Genomic DNA, 21,086 nt, shown 5'->3' with positions numbered 1-21,086 from the left:
AACCTTCTTCTCCTCCTCCTCTTTTCTCTGTTTTTCGTGAGGGAGTTTGTTCCACCATTGGGGGGCCAGAGCAGCGAACAGTTTTGACTGGGCTAACCATCCAGCGTACAGGTTCAAGTATCAAAGCAATTCAGTGACAGATCCCAAGTGTTGCAGCAACAGGCACCTGGCCATAAAAACGTTTCAAAGTTCATTTAAGGAAACAATTCTGAGATTACAATGGAGGAGCTATGCCAAGAGTCTTCCATTTCTCTCTAAAACAATCATTCCAAGGAGGATGCATGGATGCCACTAGTCATTACCCCCAAGGTTTTCAGACAGTAAATACATGATACTGTCACTCAAGATTACCACAATAATTAAGCCATGTAATAAACACCACTGCTGGTGTGTGTGTGTGTGTGTGTGTGTGTGTGTGTGTGTGTGTGTGTGTGTGTGTGTGTGTGTGTGTGTGTGTGTGTGTGTGTGTGTGTGTGTGTGTGTGTGTGTGTGTGTGTGTGTGTGTGTGTGTGTGTGTGTGAGTGAGTGTGCGTGTGTGCGTGTGTGTATGAGTGAGTGTGTGTGTGTGCGTATGTCTGTGAGTATGAGTGAGTGTGCGTGAGTGTGCGTGTGTGTGTGTGTGTGTGTGTGTGTGTGTGTGTGTGTGTGTGTGTGTGTGTGTGTGTGTGTGTGTGTGTGTGTGTGTGTGTGTGTGTGTGTGTGTGTGTGTGTGTGTGTGTGTGTGTGTGTATGAGTGAGTTTGCATGTGTGTGTGTATGAGTGAGTGAGTGAGTGAGTGAGTGAGTGAGTGAGTGAGTGAGTGAGTGAGTGAGTGAGTGAGTGAGTGAGTGAGTGAGTGAGTGAGTGAGTGAGTGTGTGTGTGTGTGTGTGCGCATGTGTGTGTGTATGAGTGAGTGTGCGTGTGTGCGTGTGTGTGTGTGTGTGTGTGTGTATGAGTGAGTGTGCGTGTGTGTGTATGAGTGAGTGTGTGTGTGTGTGTGTATGAGTGAGTGTGCGTGTGTGTGTATGAGTGAGTGTGCGTATGTCTGTGAGTGTGTGTGTGCTCTCTCGCTCTGTTTGTGTGTGTACCAGAGAGGGAGAGAGAGAAAGAGATAGAGAAGGATAACTGTCCTTTCCGATCAAACGACGTGAGGGAGAATCAGGCAATTGTACAATGTACCAATTAGAGTATGTTATTTTCTTAGGCCACTTTGGAGTCATATGTGTTTGGCTCATGGGTTGATGGCCGCAGGAAGATGGGGGGGGCGAGTATTTTTCTCCACAAATACATGTTTTATTTTATTTAACTAGGCAAGTCAGTTAAAAACAAATCTTATTTACAAGAACCGCGGACCCTGGCCAAACCCTAACCCGGGACAACGTGCCAATTATGCTCCGCCCTATGGGAGGACAACGTGCCAACTATGCTCCGCCCTATGGGAGTAATAATGGCCTAATTCACAATTTCAGTTTATCACGGGGTGCTGCAACAACCTTAGCACCCCTACTTCCGGCGGCTATGGTTGGACTTGGAACAGCATGTGCATGTCTTTGGATGAAACTGTCCGCTAAAATGAATTAAATTAAAGGCCTGTTAGTATTGCCCTATTATTATTTGACTACATCAATAAGCTAACCTTTTTTTGATCTTTCATTTAATTGAGGTGTTGTTCTGGATGACTCTCTGTCATCCTGATTTACAAGTGATAAATCAAAAGTATCATTAGTTCTATATCAAATCAACTCCCTGCGGTTGACACCCAGTGCGAATCGGAACGGAGGGCTAATCCAGTCTATTCAGTGATGGCCAGGTCCTCAGTTGCACTCTATATCTCATCTCCGGCTCAAAGGAACGTAGCCGCTTCCCTGCGGTGTATAACACTGCGTGTGGTTCATTCAATCTGGAGCGTCAGATGGTGGGGCTGGCGACCGCGCAAGGTGAACCGCGTTTCTCTTTTGTCCGTCTTTTTACTGCACTGTCTGTCCTACCGACAATATCTACAGTATATGACCGGGATTCTCTATGTGTAAGTGAACAATGTTACATGTCCAACAAGGGACAATCAGCCGTTATGAAATCCGGGCGAGTGAGGATGCACAGTGCTGCTGAGAAGGATACTAGGACTGTGTTCAGCACCACCGATTTTGGACATAACTGAAATTCTCATATTCGTAGCATGCCTCCTATGAGAGAGCTTTAAGTAGGGAAAATAACGGCGGACTGCTTTGAATTCTACATTGTCCATAGCATTTCTGTGTGAAAAGTAAAGGACGCGCGCTGTTTAGTTCAGTTGAAGACTGGGACCCGAACAACCCGGCGGTGGAGGGAGGAGCGATGAGAAGAACCCCATCGGCTTAAAGAACACTGGCTTGCTTTGTTTCTCAGCAAAGGACCCTTTCAGAAATAGCCTGACACAGTTCATTTCTTCAAGTGGCCACTGTGTTCAGGATAGGATACTATTCTGCCTAGTGCCCACTGGCACTTTATTCTGGACCATTTTTGATTGGATTTTTTTTTGTAGAACATTTTCAGAGGCTTTAATTCTAGTTTATGGTTTATCCCTGGACTGCTCAGACGTATAATAACCAGATAGTAGGCCTAATTCTGCTAATTAAGAGCTGACCGACTTTCAGAATTTTGAACAGCTGGACCCGTATGACTAATTCAAAGTTCTCCACTATTTGTTGAGACATAATATATATTATCAAATTGTTTGGCCAATCACAATTGTCTTCATCTATTTGTGCCTGAAACGCACGCCGCTGTGCAGTGTGGTCGCGTGATTGGAACTGCCCGGGCGACCAGCGGAGAGATTCGAGGATTTGGGAGTTACAGCGACCCACGTGGAGCGGAGATCCAAGGTGGACAGTACACAATGGGTTGTTGCAGTGGCCGATGCACCTTGGCCTTTATCTGTGGCATGCAATTGGTGAGTTTATGACAATAATTATTACATGCGTAATGGTTTTCCTTATGGGGAGATGCGATAAGGGTGATATATAGCTACTTCCCTGTACAGTAGCCAACTGCGGACATGCACTCCTAAGTCAACTATTCCGCCCTAAATCAATAACTATGGTTAAGATGGCCTGTAACACCCTTGCCCAGTAGTACGACCGAATCCACAATTCAGAGAGCGGACCATTCCCTGAGGGAATATGATCATTTGGAGCAAAAGGGACGCTCTCACGCATCTGCTCCTCCTGGTGCTCACTGACTGCACGCATGAGAGGCTTCTTACCTACCAGCTGTACCACATGGGACAGATGCCAGGGAAGCATGGTGATATGGCGGGGATGGGTTGTGTTTGTGAATGGTTCCGCCATACAGTCGGTGAGAAATGTCAAAATAAACCTAACTCCACAATTGATGATTTAGTTCATCAGCGACTAGTATGGGCGGCGTGAGCTCCGACGTCACATTAAATGTAGTTCATGTCAAAAAAATATATTTAAAAAATATTGATTTCAGCACCCAAATAATAGCCCGCAATTACAAACTACAGTGTTCTTTGTAATTGCGGGCTATTCTTTGGGTGCTGAGATCAGTTGTTTTGTATTAAACAAAAACGTCGGAGCTCCAGTCTGCCCACAGTAGTCGCGGCTCAACCCCATCGTAAATCGTGGAGTCGGCTAAGAGCCATGTAGGATTATTGTGGAATTAGATGGATTGCAACCGATAATGCAATCATCAGTGACTCAAATGTACTGGAAGTGATGCTAGTCAACATACTGTATTCTGGGTAACATTTTCACATTCAGTGGCTGATGTCAGGTGAGGTGATGGACTATTATTGCAGGTGTTCGGGTCTTTTAGAGAGGCAAGTAGCCTTGTACATGCCCCTTGTTTCACCACTCATGAAGATGTCTCTATAATCAGAAAAAATATTACCTTTAGCCTACAGTGACTCACTGTCACTTAACTGATAGTAGGTGGTGGTGACAATCTCAACACTATCCACGAGCTGGTATCTATGATAAATCACCCTAGCGTGATAGGTCACATGACATTATACGTTTTGTTCAGCTTGCCCCTTAAGCATGTGCAGATGGCTATACATGTCTTATAACATGCCCCTGTTAGAGAGACTCAGCTGAGTCGTGGTGGGCAAGGCCACCCCCATGGAGTCTTAATGACAGCTCACAGTTCTCCTGGCTAGAGACCTAGCTATGGGTCTGCTCTCCTCACATGGTTAGCAGATTGATGCACTTTTACAGAAAATGATAAGCCACCACCTTTCTAAGAGGGTATTATTCCTCTCTTAGCACTTGAAAAGGAAATGTTTGCAAGTATATTTGGTTGTAGTGAAAATGTCTCCATTTGTGCTACTGTTAGTTTACTAAAACTTTTTCATATGTTTTGATGAAAAATGTCGGTGCTCCACAGACACCGTGTACCTGTTCTGTACAGTGAGTGTTGTTTGATGCGGGAGATTTCAGCAGAGATCACAGGACAGCTGTGTCTGAAAGCCCACTCTGGATTTGTTCTGAAGCACTGATACCTTGGCCACCCTCACCCACAGATATTCCTATGATCAATAAGCTCTCATGCACACGGAGCTGGAGATGACCTTTCCCAATCCTCCTGACAGGCTGGATTTAGCCAAACACGTCTCTGGTCCTGTGTGGCCTACCTACTGCACGCCAGGGTTGCTCGCTCCCAACACATCTGTGGTGTCTCAAAGCTGCAGGAGAAATACATCCTTTTCCACTAGGCCACTTTTAGCAGCAGCAGCAGTTAGTGTTTTGTTAATGCTCGGAAGCAGCAGCTGTATTTTTGATAACAGACTCCTCTAGTCGTTAGGAAAGTCCTGTTAGGCTTATCTAATCATCTGGGCTTTTCCCTTTAACTCGAGCTGACTGCTTGGCCTTGGCTGATGTCAGAACTTGTAAACTATTTCCAAACCATTTGATGTGTAGTCATATTATAGCATAGCAATTATGCACCAAAAATATAGGCCTCATTATTATTTCAATATATGCATGTGCCTTGATTAGACCATTTGAACTTAACAGTTTATCATGCTGGGTCTTTCAAGCATCGCCTCAGTATATTTGTAAACACAACACTTAAACAACCAAGAACTAATGCTCTCAAAACGACTTCAAAGGGACCATTTGTTGTCCAACCATATGATCCATGCTAAATAAGCATGAGGAAAAGCTTTTAAAATGGTTTAATAACCACAGTTACATTTTTTCCTTTGGTTTGTGCTTCAATCCGTGCTTCAGAATGGATCTTAATATGGGAATAATTCACACAATACCGAACAAGGATTAAGAGGAGATTGTGCTGTTCAAGTGTATCTGATTAATTGACCAATTATGAAATGAAATGTTACACAATGTCAGGGTTTATTGACCTGTTTTTATCCTGCTTTTGAAGCTCTCAGTTATTATTCAGTTTTCATGAATGACCTCATCACGTGCACGTTGAAATGCTGTGTAGTTAACAGTGTATTTCCTCAATCTCCAGACTATTTTTGTGATAGCTTAATTAACCTACCAAGTAGGCTTCATACTACATACATTTATCATCGTTAATGTCACATTGCTAGTATGTTCTACTGAAAAAAAAGCTTCACACTTTTACATTTTAATACATATAAGTTAATATGTGTTAAACTGTTAAATATGCTAGCTTCTCATTCGACCAAACTGTTGGTGTTTCTGTGGGAGCAGAGATAGCAGATCTATATGAATATGGTTCCTCAGTAGTGTAAATTAGCCAGGTTCCCCAGCTCTTATTGTATCTCTGTTATCTGATAGTGAAAGTTAAACACTGCCATCGCTCATCAGCATCTGCTGGAAAGGAAAGGCATTAACCATGGGAGGTCAAGATTCTCTGTTACAGCTGGTTACGACCACCAACGAACTACAACTCATCGCCCTGTGTTGTTATGGGATAGTCTCATTGTTGTAGGATGTTTAAACAGCAGCCGGGTAAGGTGGCTGCTGGGAGGGACAGTAGATAGGAAGCTGTTGACCAGATGGTTGCAGCATTGGACCTTTAAAAGATAATTGGTCCTAAGTTCTTTGATTCCAGCTTTTTATATCAGTGAATGTTAACTGTGTGCGTCACCCCTAGACATGCCTGCAGGCTAAACAAAGACAGCTGGGTAGGCCGTGTGTGTGGCATGAATTAAACCTTATAAAGCAGGCAATACATTTCTAAGGAATGCTGTTAACTGTCCAGAGCACTTACCCTGTACTATTCTTACATCTGAAATAGTTGACATGAAAGCTGGGCTATGTTTGAAGATGTAATTTCCTGACTGATGTTGGCTACTGGCAGCTGGTCTCCGTGTGGTTGCTAGGTGTGGGAGGTCTGAACTTCTGCTCTTGATTGAGCTGTGGCTCTCTGAGGAGGGGATGGTGTTCAGGAGGCCTACTCATTTACATGTCCTCCAATTACATTCATTCACTGTATGAAGTATTGTACGTTGTGTTTCCACAACACATTAGTGGTGTGGAGAAACATAAAGAGCTATTATAGCTTTCATATCAGTGCATCATTACTAGAGGATTTAGGTATTTTCTGCATTTCCATTAAGGTATTGTGTTCAAGTAAACTGACACTCAAGTCTAAGTCAAATTATGGGAGGGGCAGAATCTCCAATAGACTAATTAAGTCCAAGCAAAAAAGCCTCGAGGTACATAGCAATTACAGCGTTATTGACCAAGTTGGCATTGCATTCCTGAATGAGCTGTAGTTTGTTATTTATGGTCCGTTTGCTGTAGATCATTGAAGCAGGGCAGGTAAACAATTGGGAATATGTGTTTAGACTGATATTGTAAACTAATTGGTTGGGCGAATAGTAAATGGACATGCCTTTATAATTCATCTGGAATCGAGTCTGAAGAAATGTATCCACTTATTTTATGTAGTGAACTCATCATGTTGATGGTCTTTAAGGGTATCACGACTCTATTCACAACTCCAAGCCTACAGGGTGAGATATGAGATGTCACTTACCTCCACATCCTCTACAGTACCTACTCATTAACCATATTCTGTGCTTATCTAGCATAAGAAGTTTCTCCTGATGCTCAATTTGACATTGTTGTTAGGATTGGTATGCCTACTTTCAGGTATATCCATGAAACGTTCATCCTGACAACGTGATCCAAAGCAAACATCTGGAGGGATCATAAAAGAGCATAGAGGAGATGCATCTACAAATTGGGCCCTAACAGTCTTGGTGGAGAATTTCATTGAATTTAGGAATCAGAATGCGAATTCACTCCAGAGATGGGGAAAATGAAGGATCAATCCCGGATTGTAGAGTGACTGGTATAAATTGTCCAAATTCCTCACCCCAGGGCCCATATTTTGTCTTCTGCTCTGCAGTCCCAGACCTGCCATCAGCACACTTATATGATATTATAGGTATTCATGAATATAGCACTACACTGGCTGCAAATGCATAATTGCATTTGGTCTCTGCTATGCTTACCCTGTAATTCATTTCATACATTCATTCTTGTCATGGAGTTAAGCCTAGCAAGTTTCAGTGTTAGGAAGTTGACTTCTCTGCATTTCTGTTTAATGTATTTCATGTCTTTAGGGATAGCATCTGTCTAAATCTATCCACTGGTGCAGTAGGCTGTTGGTTTCATTTTTTTACTGGCTGTTTTTCTCCCATACTAAGCTGGATTTATGCATTTGGCTTCTAACACAACAAGGCTTTGAATTAGGCCCTGACAGCAACACTTTATTGATTCCGGGGAAAAAAGCAGGTTGTGCGACATTATTAGCCTAGAAAAAAATCTGTCAACAGCTACAAAGTTGCCATCAGCTGGCTCGGAACATGACTTTAGGTTTTCAGCATTGACAGATGGGGCACTAAGTTGGTGGGTAAATTCTCTCTCAATATTTACTGTCTGGCTTGCAAAACCCCCTGTGTTTATCCAAATGGAGAGCTAGGTTTTGCCTGGTTTGTTTTTTATTGTTTACCCCTTAAGGTGAAAATCATCTTGTTCCAAGTGAACCAGTACAGTATGCTTGTTAGCAGATCAAAGGATCATTTATTTATATAGAAATATATGGGAGTAACTGCAGAGTGGTGCCATGTTTCATTAGGTTTTATTGGCTTGTGAGTCTACTAAACTATATCCTGAGGCTATTTGTAGTACCACCACTAACCGTATTATAATGTAATAACATCCCTTGATTAGATTCTAACATGGGTTATTACAATGAATGCATTATTTTCCGCCACGCAGTCCTATCAGATCCAGACACATCCCTTCAGCCTTTACACTGATTTTGCTGAGGGAACTAACACACTGCAAACCCCTATGCTACTCTCTCAGCTACCTGTTCTAATTTGATTGACTCATCCATCCCCTCTGCACAAATGATAGAGATCACATAATGTTAGAGGAGCGGTGGCTTGCTTCTCAGCATTGTCTGCCAACCTCTGTAGTGACTGGGGCATTGCCAGTCGGTGGTCTATGCAGTCAGAAAGATGAAGGTAAACAGCGTTTGCAGGTTGAGAGAGGAGAGGTACATGTCACAGAAAGCTGCCTGTCATGTAAAGAAAGTCCTTGATGTGGAGAAGAGCAAAATCCATCATCTCCTGTACTGCCATTGATATCTAAGAAGGCAGAAATATTTAATGACTCTTCAAAATGTTATAAATCCCTTAAATCTGAGCAAGACCCATAACTATGAGTGCTGTGAATATGTGTGTGTGTGTGGGGGGGGGGGGGGATCTCGTCACTCTAGAAAGTTTATGCCCAATTGCTTTTAACCCCTAATTTGACCTTAACCTGTCCTCTCATCCCTGTCTATCTTGCTGACAGGGGAGATGCCTTCAGTACATACAGTAGTACAAGGACAATGAAATGAACCCCAGTGCTGCTGTCTGTTTGTTAGGGTAATTCTCCATTGAGCTGAAGTATTTTTTTTAAATGACACTGTATCTTAGCAACAGCAAGTAACAGGCAATAAATGCAGGCAGCACAATGTGTCTAACTGCAGAGGTATTTAAATTGGACTCCCAACTTCTGACAGCTGGACAAGCTACTAAAAATTCCAGCTTTGTCTGACAACAGCACTGTGAGTTAGGCGTTAACTTTTGATAACTAAATGCAGTCTGCCAACCAAAGTTGTTATTCTATCCTGCTCAATCTCTTTCCGGCCATTTGACTGTTGTCAGAACGCTGTGAAAATGCAATGAAAGCATGTGGCTCGGTAGAGTGGCTATGAGGCAGCGAGGCATGTGAGAGGTGGTTGTAGAGAGACGAGGGCAGGCCTGAGTGGCCACAGGTCTAAAGGCACATCAGAGGCATTCTGCAGGGTAATTTTGGAGGACCTTGGGGGATAAACAGAGCTAGCCGCTGGATGGGGATGGGATGACTAGGCTAGTGGATGACTGATTAATGCCAGAGGTAAGTAAACATGGCGCTGTGGATGGGCATGTTCACGGCTCTGAGGACAGCTCTCATTACACGGGGTTTGACCTCAGCGATGAGCCTTGAGTGTGGGGATGTAGGGCAGACACCATGTCTCTGTGAGGACCTGCCTGCCTGTTTGTTAGAGGGATGGATTGACACGTAAACATTGTAGAAGTGATTGGTTCAGGGATGCTTAGGAACAATGACAACTGACTGTTCACGAGATGAGTGGCCTGTGCCATGATGACATGTCAAAGAATGTGTTATATTTTAGCAATACGGCACGGGGGGTGTGGTATATGGCCAATATACCACGGCTAAGGGCTGTTCTTATGCACGCCGCTAAGCAGAGTGCCTGGCTACAGCCCTTAGCCATGGTATATTGGCCATATACCACAAACCCCTGAGGTGACTTATTGCTATTATAAACTGGTTATCAACGTAGTTATTAGAGCAGTAAAAATAAATTGTTTGTCATACCGTGGTATATGGTCTGACCATTCAGCATTCAGGGCTCGAACCACCCAGTTTATAATGATACTTTTATGATGTGAGGAATTTCTATTCTGACAGAAAGCTGTTATTTTGGGGAAAAAATGTATAGTTATTAGATCAATATATACATGGACTGTTTCAAGCTCCAGTTGTTACCTACGAATCTTCTCCTAAAAGCAGTGTTCCCAAACTTTACAATCTAATAATAAACAGCCTGTTCCCCATTAAATATGAATACCGGTACCCATAGTGGCTCTGCATAACCTGTCTGCTGTGTTAAATCCCTGGGGATGTTCTCTCTGACTGCAGCGGTGAAACACTGAGTATGTAATCCCATTGAGACCAAAACAAAGATGCTTATATGAAACAAGACATGGCGGGGGAGATGAGGGAGAACCAAACCATGTAACTGTTCTTGTAGCCACTTCTGTGGTGTGTATGTGTATGCATGTGTGTGTTGCGTGTGTGTGTATACCTTAGAATGAAAGGACTGCTTGTGAGAGGAAATATTACTCAGCGGTCTTTGTCGGAGTGAAATCACAAGTATAACTCAAGGCATTGCATGCACGAACTTGGCTTGTGTAAGTTTTCACTTACTACCCAGATATTATAATGAGACAGGGTGATGACCTTCACAAACAACAGCCCCAGACAGCCCGGGGAGGTAGACTTGTTATCCCGCTCGCTCCTCTCACTAAGCTTATAGATAATGCCTGTCTGTCTGTGACAGTACCAAGCTAGATTGGTCTTGCTCTGTGTAGCTCTGTGGTTGTTGAAGACTGATGTATGACATCCAATCTCCTGCTGGAGGAAGCCAAAGGCCCCAAGACTGCCTCTGTGTCTGTGCTGTGCCTCAGGAAATAAGCAGCCTCTTTTGTCATGTGGCCCTCATAACATCTCCTTTGGAAATGCTGTCAAGGTGTGTGGGGGGGGGGGGGGTGGGGTTGGGTTGATTGATAGTTTGATTGATTGGCTGGTTGACTGACTGATTGATTGGTTGACTGATTGGTTGATTAATTGATTGATTTTGCCAGTAAAAAAAAAAACACATACACACAGTACATATACTTTTAAACATGACAGGGATAACATAAAAAAGGCAGAGACTTATTTTCATTGTGGTCCATAAATTCCATGGTGCAAAAACATTACAACATTAGGCTACACACATTACATAGAGATGTGAAGAGAAAAAAATTATACTGCTTGATCATTATCCGGAGGTTTGTACTATACTGAAGTCTACCAGTTACAGTGGGGCAAAAAAAGTATTTAGTCAGCCACCAATTGTGTGCAAGTTCTCCCATTTAAAAAGATGAGAGAGGCCTGTCATTTTCATCATAGGTACAATTCAACTATGACTATGACATGACTATGACAACTTCAACTATGACAGACAAAATAAAAATAAAAAAAATCCAGAAAATCACATTGTAGGATTTTTAATAAATTTATTTCCAAATTATGGTGGAAAATAAGTATTTGGTCAATAACAAAAGTTTATCTCAATACTTTGTTATATACCCTTTGTCGGCAATGACAGAGGTCAAACGTTTTCTGTAAGTCTTCACAAGGTTTTCACACACTGTTGCTGCTATTTTGGCCCATTCCTCCATGCAGATCTCCTCTAGAGCAGTGATCTTTTGGGGCTGTTGCTGGGCAACACGGACTTTCAACTCCCTCCAAAGATTTTCTATGGGGTTGAGATCTGGAGACTGGCTAGGCCACTCCAGGACCTTGAAATGCTTATTACGAAGCCACTCCTTCGTTGCCTGGGCGTTGTGTTTGGGATCATTGTCATGGTTTTCACTCAAATCTCACGATACATGGCCCCATTCATTCTTTCCTTTACACGGATCAGTCTTCCTGGTCCCTTTGCAGAAAAACAGCCCCAAAGTATGATGTTTCCACCCCCATGATTCACAATAGGTATGGTGTTCTTTGGATGCAACTCAGCATTCTTTGTCCTCCAAACACGACAAGTTGAGTTTTTATCAAAAAGTTATATTTTGGTTTCATATGACCATATGACATTCTCCCAATCTTCTTCCGGATCATCCAAATGCTCTCTAGCAAACTTCAGACGGGCCTGGACATGTACTGGCTTAAGCAGGGGGACACGTCTGGTACTGCAGGATTTGAGTCCCTGGCGGCGTAGTGTGTTACTGATGGTAGACTTTGTTACTTTGGTCCAAGCTCTCTGCAGGTCATTCACTAGGTCCCCCCGTGTGGTTCTGGGATTTTGCTCACCGTTCTTGTGATCATTTTGACCCCACAGGGTGAGATCTTGCGTGGAGTCCCAGATCGAGGGAGATTATCAGTGTTCTTGTATGTCTTCCATTTCCTAATAATTGCTCCCACAGTTGATTTCTTCAAACCAAGCTGCTTACCTATTGCAGATTCAGTCTTCCCAGCCTGGTGCAGGTCTACAATTTTGTTTCTGGTGTCCTTTGACAGCTCTTTGGTCTTGGCCATAGTAGAGTTTGGAGTGTGACGGTTTGAAGTTGTGAACAGGTGTCTTTTATACTGATAACAAGTTCAAACAGGTGCCATTAATATAGGTAACGAGTGGAGGACAGAGGAGCCTCTTAAAGAAGAAGTTACAGGTCTGTGAGAGCCAGAAATCTTGCTTGTTTGTAGGTGACCAAATACTTATCTTCCACCATAATTTGCAAATAAATTCAATAAAAATCCTCCAATGTGATTTTGTGGATTTTTTTCTCATTTTGTCTTTCCTAGTTGAAGTGTACCTATGATGAAAAGTACAGACCTCTCTCATCTTTTTAAGTGGGAGAACTTGCACAATTGGTGGCTGACTAAATACTTTTTTTTGCCCCACTGTATGTGTATTCCAGCACATAGGCTTCCTTTCTCTGCATAGTTTTAGCTGTGATGTGTTTTACTGAGCAACAAACAGATTATATACTGTATGAATTGAGTTAACCATATTACATTACTCTGTTCCTAGTCCCTCTGTAATCCGATCCTATTGGTTTTCCTGCTGTTGTATTGCTTTAACACTGGGGCTAAACTACACACCACACAGTGTACCGTTTCAGCCAGCAACTATCTGGATGTACTCTCTTCATGCTCTGTAATGGAATCTGTAATCTGACTGAACCTAATCAGTTGGACTGCCGTACTTTAACAACGTGAGTGTACAAGTAAACACAGTCGTACACAGTCAGACACGTGACTCTCAGAAATGCCCCACATAAAAACCGACCATGACAGTAGCAAACTATAGTTTGATTGATAGAAATGGTGAGAGACAATATTCGTGAAGCCCGTTATGTCAGGTGCCCAATCCCCATACAATATTTTTTATGAATGATGGAAGCGGCAGTAATGAGTGGGCCGACTGGGCTCTCTCACACCTCTGCAAGGCACTTACGCTGATTGTCTGTGCGGCGCTGGTAACCCGATCATGGCTGCTCATAATGCTGTGCTGATGGTGGCGGTTGAAGGACAGATGAGGATATAATGCCACGCACATGGCTCCAGGTTGCCAGAGCTGTGAAAGCAATTCCAACGTGTGATCTGTCAATGAGCAGGGGCTCAGATGCAGGGCCAGGGTCTGGGATGGGGCCAGTTAGTCAGGGTCAGCGGAGGTCAGCCAGCTTGTCTGCCAGTCACCTGGGTAACACCCTGAGATGGCTTCACTGTAGCCCAGAGGTCCTAGTGCTGGCCAGGTCTGGACCCAATGTCTCCCATATTGATTTGTAGGCTGTTATATGAAAACCTAGTAAATGCCGCTCTGCTTTGAGATTACTAGATGGTCAGACGTTCTTTTTATAAAATCATGAGCTTTCCTGCAAAGTGTCCCTTTCAATTGCAAATACTATCAGGTGCTTTCTTCAAGCGTTACAGTATGTGGATGAATTATTATATGGTTTCAGTGCAGGGCTGCTGTAAGGGCCTATATAAAGCCCTGGAATCCTGACTAAATCCTTTGATTCTGCCGAGTCTTTCAAAGGAATCAACAGGGTTCCATCATAGCAGATTTCAGTACCAGGGATTTGGCTATATTTCTGCCCAGAAGCCCACCAAAGCGCTGCAGAGCCAGGCCTAGCCATCGTCATGAGGTGATTTTTATGGAGGGGTTATGGGATTGGAGGACTGGTTACTCAGCGCTCACTCACTCTGATCGAATTGGTCGTTCCATATAATTTCAGCAAGCAATGACACCCACCATTGTTCTGAAATAGTTTCTGTAGTTAGAAACAGATAAGATTAGCATTCTTGCAACTATATTTTGTTTAAGTACACTGAGTGTACAAAACATTAGGAACACCTGCTCTTCCCATGACATAGTAGACTGACCAGGTGAATCCAGGTGAAAGCTGGATTGATCCCTTATTGATGTCACTTGCTAAATCCACTTCAATCCGAGTAGATTAAGGTGGACGCGACAGGTTAAAGGATGATTTTTAAGACTTGAGACAATTGGGCTTGATAAGATCGTATGCTTAAATTACTTAAATGTAAAAAGGAAGAAAATGTGTGTGTATGTGCCATTCAGAGGGTGAATGGGCAAGACAAAATATTTAAGTGCCTTTGAATGGGGTATGGTAGTAGGTGCCAGGGGCACTGGTTTGATTGTGTCAAGAACTGCAATGCTGCTGGATTTTTCATGCTCAACAGTTTCCTGTGTGTATCAAGAATGGTCCACCACCCAAAGGACATCCAACAAACTTGACACAACTGTTGTAAGTATTGGAGTCAACATGGGCCAGCATCCCTGTGGAATGCTTTCGACACCTTGTAGAGTCCATGCCCTGACGAATTGAGGCTGTTCTGAGGGAGTAAAGGGGTGCAAATCAATTTTAGGAAGTTATTCCTAATGTTTTGTAGATCTTGATTTCTGAAAAATCAAGCTAATTGATTGCACCCAAATTGGATATTTTCAATTTCACAGTAGGATTTAAAGAATATTAAATAAATATAGTTCCTAACATCTAGTGGTCAGAACCTGGTAATATCAGGATGTAGGATGGGACAGAAACCCAACTTCAATGACTCATTACTCTGAATAGGAGGAAAGAAATATTAACACATTCACCGGGAATACATTAGGATGAAGGATGAAGAAACAATACTCAAAGTCACAGCATTGCTTACTCTTAGCAATCTTGTACAGTGGTTTTTAACCTAGAGATTCTTCACCGTCATTGGGGTCTCTTCAGGAATTTTTTGGAAATTGGGACATTCGTTACATTGTTCCACCCCCCCTCTCCCCCTCACACAGACCAATCACACAATTTTCTATTGTCAGACATAGAGAACTGATACTATAAACTCACTGTTGGGGTGGGATTGGCGTGGGATGTGGGGGGTCCATGGGTGGTGGCTGTAGACCATTTTTTGGGATTCCTCATGTCTAAATCATTGTTAGAAAAACATTTGGTCCAATTCGGATCTTAGGTACTATATTTCAAATTCCAATCCTATTTTATTGGTCACATACACATGGTTAGCAGATGTTAATGTGAGTGTAGCTAAATGCTTGTGCTTCTAGTTCCGACAGTGCAGTAATATCTAACAGGTAATCTAACACATTCACAGCGACTACCTTATACACACAAATGTAAGGGGATGGACTAAGAATATGTACATATAGATAAATGGATGCGTGATGGCCGTGCGGCATAGGCAAGTTGCAATAGATATGAGATGAGTAATGTAGGATATGTAAACATTATTAAAGTGGCATTATTTAAAGTGACTAGTGATTCCTTTATTAAATCAATTTATTAAAGTGGCCAGTGATTTGAATCTGTATGTTGGCAGCAGCCTCTCTATGTTAGTGATTGCTGTTTAACAGTCTGATGGTCTTGAGATAGAAGCTGTTTTTCAGTCTCTCGGTCCCAGCTTTTATGCACCTGTACTGACCTCGCCTTCTGGATGATATGGGGTGAACAGGCAGTGGCTCGGGTGGTTGTTGTCCTTGATGATCTTTTTGGCCTTACTGTGACATCGGGTGCTGTAGGTGTCCTGGAGGACAGGTAGTTTGCTCCCAGTGATGTGTTGTGCAGACCGCACTACCCTCGGGAGAGCCTTGCGGTTGAGGGCGGTGCAGTTGCCGTACCAGGCGGTGATACAGCCCGACAGGATGCTCTCGATTGTGCATCTGTAAAAGTTTGTGTCTGTTTTAGGTGACAAGCCAAATTTCTTCAGCCTCCTGAGGTTGAAGAGGCGCTGTTGCCCCTTCTTCACCACGCTGTCTCTGTGGGTGGACCATTTCAGTTTGTCCATGGTGTGTACGCCAAGGAACTTAAAACTTTCCACCTTCTCCACTACTGTCCCGTCGATGTGGAAAGAGGGGGTGCTGCCTCTGCTGTTTCCTGAAGTCCATGATCATCTTCTTTGTTTTGTTGACGTTGAGTGAGGGGTTATTTTCCTGACATCACACTCCGAGGGCCTTCACCTCCTCCCTGTAGGCTGTCTCGTCATTGTGGTAATCAAGCCTACCACTGTAGTGTCGTCAGCAAACTTGGTGATTGAGTTGGAGCATGACAACACAGTCGTGGTTGAACAGGGAGTACAGGAGAGGGCTGAGAACGCACCCTTGTGGGGCCCCAGTGTTGAGGATCAGTGGGGTGGAGATGTTAATTCCTACCTTCGCCACCTGGGGGCCGCCCGTCAGAAAGTCCAGGACCCAGCTGCACAGGGCGGGGTCGAGACCCAGGGTCTCAAGCTTAATGATGAGTTTGGAGGGTACTATCGTGTTGAATGCTGAGCTGTAGTCATAGGTAGTCATAGGTATTTCTCGTGTCCAGATGGGCTAAGGCAGTGTGCAGTGTGATGGCAATTGCATCACAGTGGACCTATTGAGGCGGTAAGCAAATTTGAGTTGGTCTTGGGTATCAGGTAGGGTGGAGGTTATATGATCCTTGACTAGTCTCTCAAAGCACTTCATGATGACGGAAGTGAGTGCAATGGGGCGATAGTCATTTAGTTCAATTACCTTAGCTTTCTTGGGAACAGGAACAATGGTGGCCCTCTTGAAGCATGTGGGAACAGCAGACTGGGATAACGGTTGATTGAATATGTCCAGACACACACCAGCCAGCTGGTCTGCACATGCTCTGAGGACGCTGCTAGGGATGCTGTCTGGGCCGGCACACCTTGCAAGGGTTAACACGTTTAAATGTTTTACTCACGTTGGCCACGGAGAAGGAGATATTGGGCCGTGTCGGTGGCACTGTATTATCCTCAAAGCGCAGAAAGAAGTTGTTATATTTTTTCTGGGAGCAAGACATTGATGTCCTCGATAGGGCTGGTTCTCTTTTTGTAATCCGTGATTGCCTGTAGACCCTGCCACACACGTCTCGGGTTTGAGCCATTGAATTGCGACTCTACTTTGTCTCTATACTGATGCTTTGCTTGTTTGATTGCCTTGCGGAGGGAATAACTACACTGTTTGTATTTGGTCATGCTTCCAGTTGCCTTGCCATGATTAAATACGGAGGTTTATGCTTTCAGTTTTGCTCGAATGCTGCCATCAATCCACGAGTTCTGGTTCGGGAAGGTTTTAATAGGCACAGTGGGTACAACATCTCCAATGCACTTCCTAATAAACTCATTCACCGAGTCGGCGTATTCGTCAATGTTTTTGTCCGAGGCTACCCGGAACATTTCCCAATCTATGTGATCGAAGCGATCTTGAAGCAGGGAATACGGTTGGTCAGACCAGTGTTGTATAGACCTAAGCATGGGCACTTCCTGTTTTAGTTTCTGCCTATAGAAGGGGAGCAAGAAGATGGAGTCATGGTCAGATTTGCCCTACGGGAGGGCGGGCGAGGGCCTTGTATGCATCGCGGAAGTTAGAGTAGCAGAGGTCCAGTGTTTTGCTCGAGTGGGTACTACAATCATTGTGCTGGTAGAATTTAGGTAGCCTTGTTCTCAAGTTAGCTTTGTTAAAATTCCCAGCTATAATAAATGCAGCCTCAGGATATATGGTTTCCAGATTACAAGGAGTCCAGTGAAGTTCTTTCAGAGCCGACGAGGTATCTGCTTGGGGATGGGGGGGATAGGGGGGATATACATGGCTGTGACTATAATCGAAGATAATTCTCTTGGGAGATACAAAAGGACTTGAGTTCCTGTATGTTACACCATGAGTTGTTAGTCATGAGGCATACACCCCCGCCCTTCTTCTTACCAGAGAGATGTTTGTTTCTGTCGGCATGACGCATGAAGAGACCCGGTGGCTGTACCGACTCTGACAACATATCTTGAGTGAACCATGTTTCCGTGAAACAGAGAATGCTCCGTCTGCCTCTCCTGCAATGACAACATTGTTTTGGGTCGGCCTCTGGGATTAGATCCAATGTCCAAAGGATCCACTTCAGGAAAGTCGTATTCCTGGTCGTAATGTTGGTAAATTGACGGTGCGCTTATATCCAACAGTTCTTCCCGGCTGTGTGTAATAACACTTAAGATTTTCTGGGCTAACAATGTAAGAAATAATACATAAAAAACAAATTACTGCATAGTTCCCTAAGGACTTGAAGCGAGGCCACCATCTCTGTGCGCTGAATATTATGTGAATCCTATAAATTATAATGAACAATTTGGGTGCAATCAATTAGCTTAATTTCTCAGAGATCAAATTATATTTCAAGAAAATAATATTGCAGGAATGCTAATCTTAACTATTTCAGAATAATCTGAGATGGTGGGTGTCGAAATCCTATTTGTTTTGCTTTTTGAGGTGGAACGATCCATATGCTAAATGCGCTTCGGGCCATTGCCAGGAGGCCTCCTTATCGCAAGGGAGAAAATGTGATTATATTTTAGAGCACAGGAAGGAAATCTTCCTCTGTATATATTAGTGGCATTAGATTGACTTTTTTGCAAGCAAATTCAATGAATTTTAACTGAGCAACTGTCTTTGGGTTCCAACAGAGGTAAAAGTTACAAATGGATTGTTATTGTTTCGGAGGCGCAGTAATGCGAGGAAAAGTGCCAAAACAATTAATAGCAGACTACTAGAGAGTTTTGAATACAAAACAGATGTATAAAGACTGTACCGTACTGTATCATTGGCAGTATTTTGGTTTTGTTCCAACCTATTTTTTTGTTGTTTTATACTCCCATCAGACTTATATGTATTTGAACCAGTAAAAATAACACTTTCCACACCAACTCACTGCAGCCCCTTGGACCAGAGGCTGTGTTTTCTGCCACATCAGCTAGTGCGGTGTCCTGTGGGCAAAGTGGTAATGTGTTTAGTGTTCTTGTCATGCTCTTACTCAGACCCCCCTCCTGCTGCTGCCCCCTATGGGCTTCTTTCCACCTCACTGTGGCTGTATATCAGCAACACAAATGCACCTGACAAACAAGTAACAGTTCCCTGTTTTCCAGATTGACTGCAGTCTTTTGTGATGGCAATTTTTTGTGGCTGTCAGAAAGGCAAGCCCATTTGTGAAGTGATTGGTGTCCATGATTCATAAATATAATTTCCTGGATGCCTTTGGGCTACTATTTGGTGTAGTGTATTTGTGGTGGGCTGGTGGCTCTGATTGCATTAGAAGTGAGCGATGCTCTCCGGTCGCCCGCATTGCATGGCTGTCTGGATCACTGTGGTGACCTTGGGTGAATAGGAGCTGGCTGGGGAACTGGTCAGGAATTATGGATAGTCTTGATCACACACACACACACACACACACACACACACACACACACACACACACACACACACACACACACACACACACACACACACACACACACACACACACACACACACACACACACACACACACACACACACACACACACACACACACACACACACACACACACACATATATAGTACACACAAATACTCACAGGCACGTGCATGCATGCTCATACACTCTCTCTGCCTCACTCTCTCTTTCTATGTATCTCTCCATCTCTTTATTTCTCTATCCCCTTCTCCTTCTCCCCAGAGGAAAACACCCACAGCAGGACTTTGAGAATCAAGCATTCTTTAAAGTGGCCATGGGCATGTCCCATGGCGCGGTCGTCGACCGAACAATTTAAGGGCCCTCCTGTTAGCTGTTTTAAAGCTAATTTCCTGCAATTCTACTAGGGCTGACCCAATTTAGTCGACTGGTCAATTGTTTGGTTGAAAGGCTGTTGGTCGATCGAGATTTCTTTAGTCGAGCAGCAGCCATAAAAAAATAAAAAAATAAAATAAAAGATGGAAATATTACATTTACATAAGTATTCTGACCCTTTACTCAGTACTTTGTACTGAGTCTTCTTAGGTATGACACTACAAGCTTGGCACACTTATATATGGGGAGTTTCCCCCATTCTTCTCTACAGATCCTCTCAAGCTCTGTCAGGTTGGATGGGGATCGTTTCTGCACAGCTATTTTCAGGTCTCTCCAGAGATGTTTGATCAGGTTCAAGTCCAGGCCCTGGCTGGGTCACTCAAGGACATTCAGAGACCTGTCCCGAGGCAACTCCTGCGTTATCTTGGCTGTGTGCTTAGGGTCGTTGTCATGATGGAAGGTGAACCTTCGCCCCAGTCTGCGGTCCTGAGCACTCTCGAGCAGGTTTTTATCAAGGATCTCTCTTTACTTTGCTCCGTTCATCTTTCCCTCGATCCTGACCAGTCTCGCAGTCTCTGCCACTGAAAAACATCCCCACAGAACGTGGAAAAAGTCTAAAGGGGGTCTAAATACTTTCCGAAGGCACTGTATATCATGGTGTAAAAGACACCTGTCTGATTGGTTCCTGTCTGAGCGGACTGATCCATTGTGGAGGCCGTGGGGATGGTACAGTCCATCACATCTGACATGTAACTAAGACGTGCTACTGAAATTGTATATGGTTATGTTACATAAGAACAATGGTGCAACACTAATAACAATTATATTATTATATAACAAATGCGCTTTGAGAGAGAGACAATGGGTGCTAGTCACAGTCACTCACTGTCATGTTTTTTAACACAGCGCAGCAAGTCTGAGCCCGGCCCGGCACAATCAAATCAATTGCTGGTCGGATTCCCTCTAGTCATTTGTGTGTCTTAATTATTTAATCAAACCGTGTGCTTAAAGCATCAGACAAGCTCAGTAAATATAGTTGATTTGATTAAAACACATAGGATGTGTCTATACAGTGCCTACGGAAAGTATTCAGACCCCTTGACTTTTTCTACATTTTGTTAAGTTACAGCCTTATTCTAAAATTAATTAAATACAAAAAAA

At 43.5% G+C, this 21,086-nt stretch overlaps 1 protein-coding gene across 1 annotated transcript in view; it reads left to right on the top strand.

Annotated features, from left to right (window-relative positions):
* Positions 1-1,900: 1,900 nt before the first annotated feature.
* LOC123991604 (sodium/potassium-transporting ATPase subunit beta-1-interacting protein 2) overlaps positions 1,901-21,086 on the top strand; it is a 173,089-nt gene continuing 153,903 nt past the window's right edge. Inside the window, exon 1 of the mRNA XM_046293229.1 lies at positions 1,901-2,909. Coding sequence (XP_046149185.1) covers positions 2,856-2,909 — 54 coding nt within the window. The 5' untranslated portion in view covers positions 1,901-2,855. The remainder of the gene's footprint in view (positions 2,910-21,086) is intronic.

The sequence above is a fragment of the Oncorhynchus gorbuscha genome, linkage group LG12 (genome assembly GCF_021184085.1).
Source record: "Oncorhynchus gorbuscha isolate QuinsamMale2020 ecotype Even-year linkage group LG12, OgorEven_v1.0, whole genome shotgun sequence".
NCBI classification, from domain to species: Eukaryota; Metazoa; Chordata; class Actinopteri; order Salmoniformes; family Salmonidae; genus Oncorhynchus; species Oncorhynchus gorbuscha.
The sequence above is the reverse complement of the archived record's forward strand: the minus strand, read 5'-3'. Positions and strand labels throughout refer to the sequence as shown.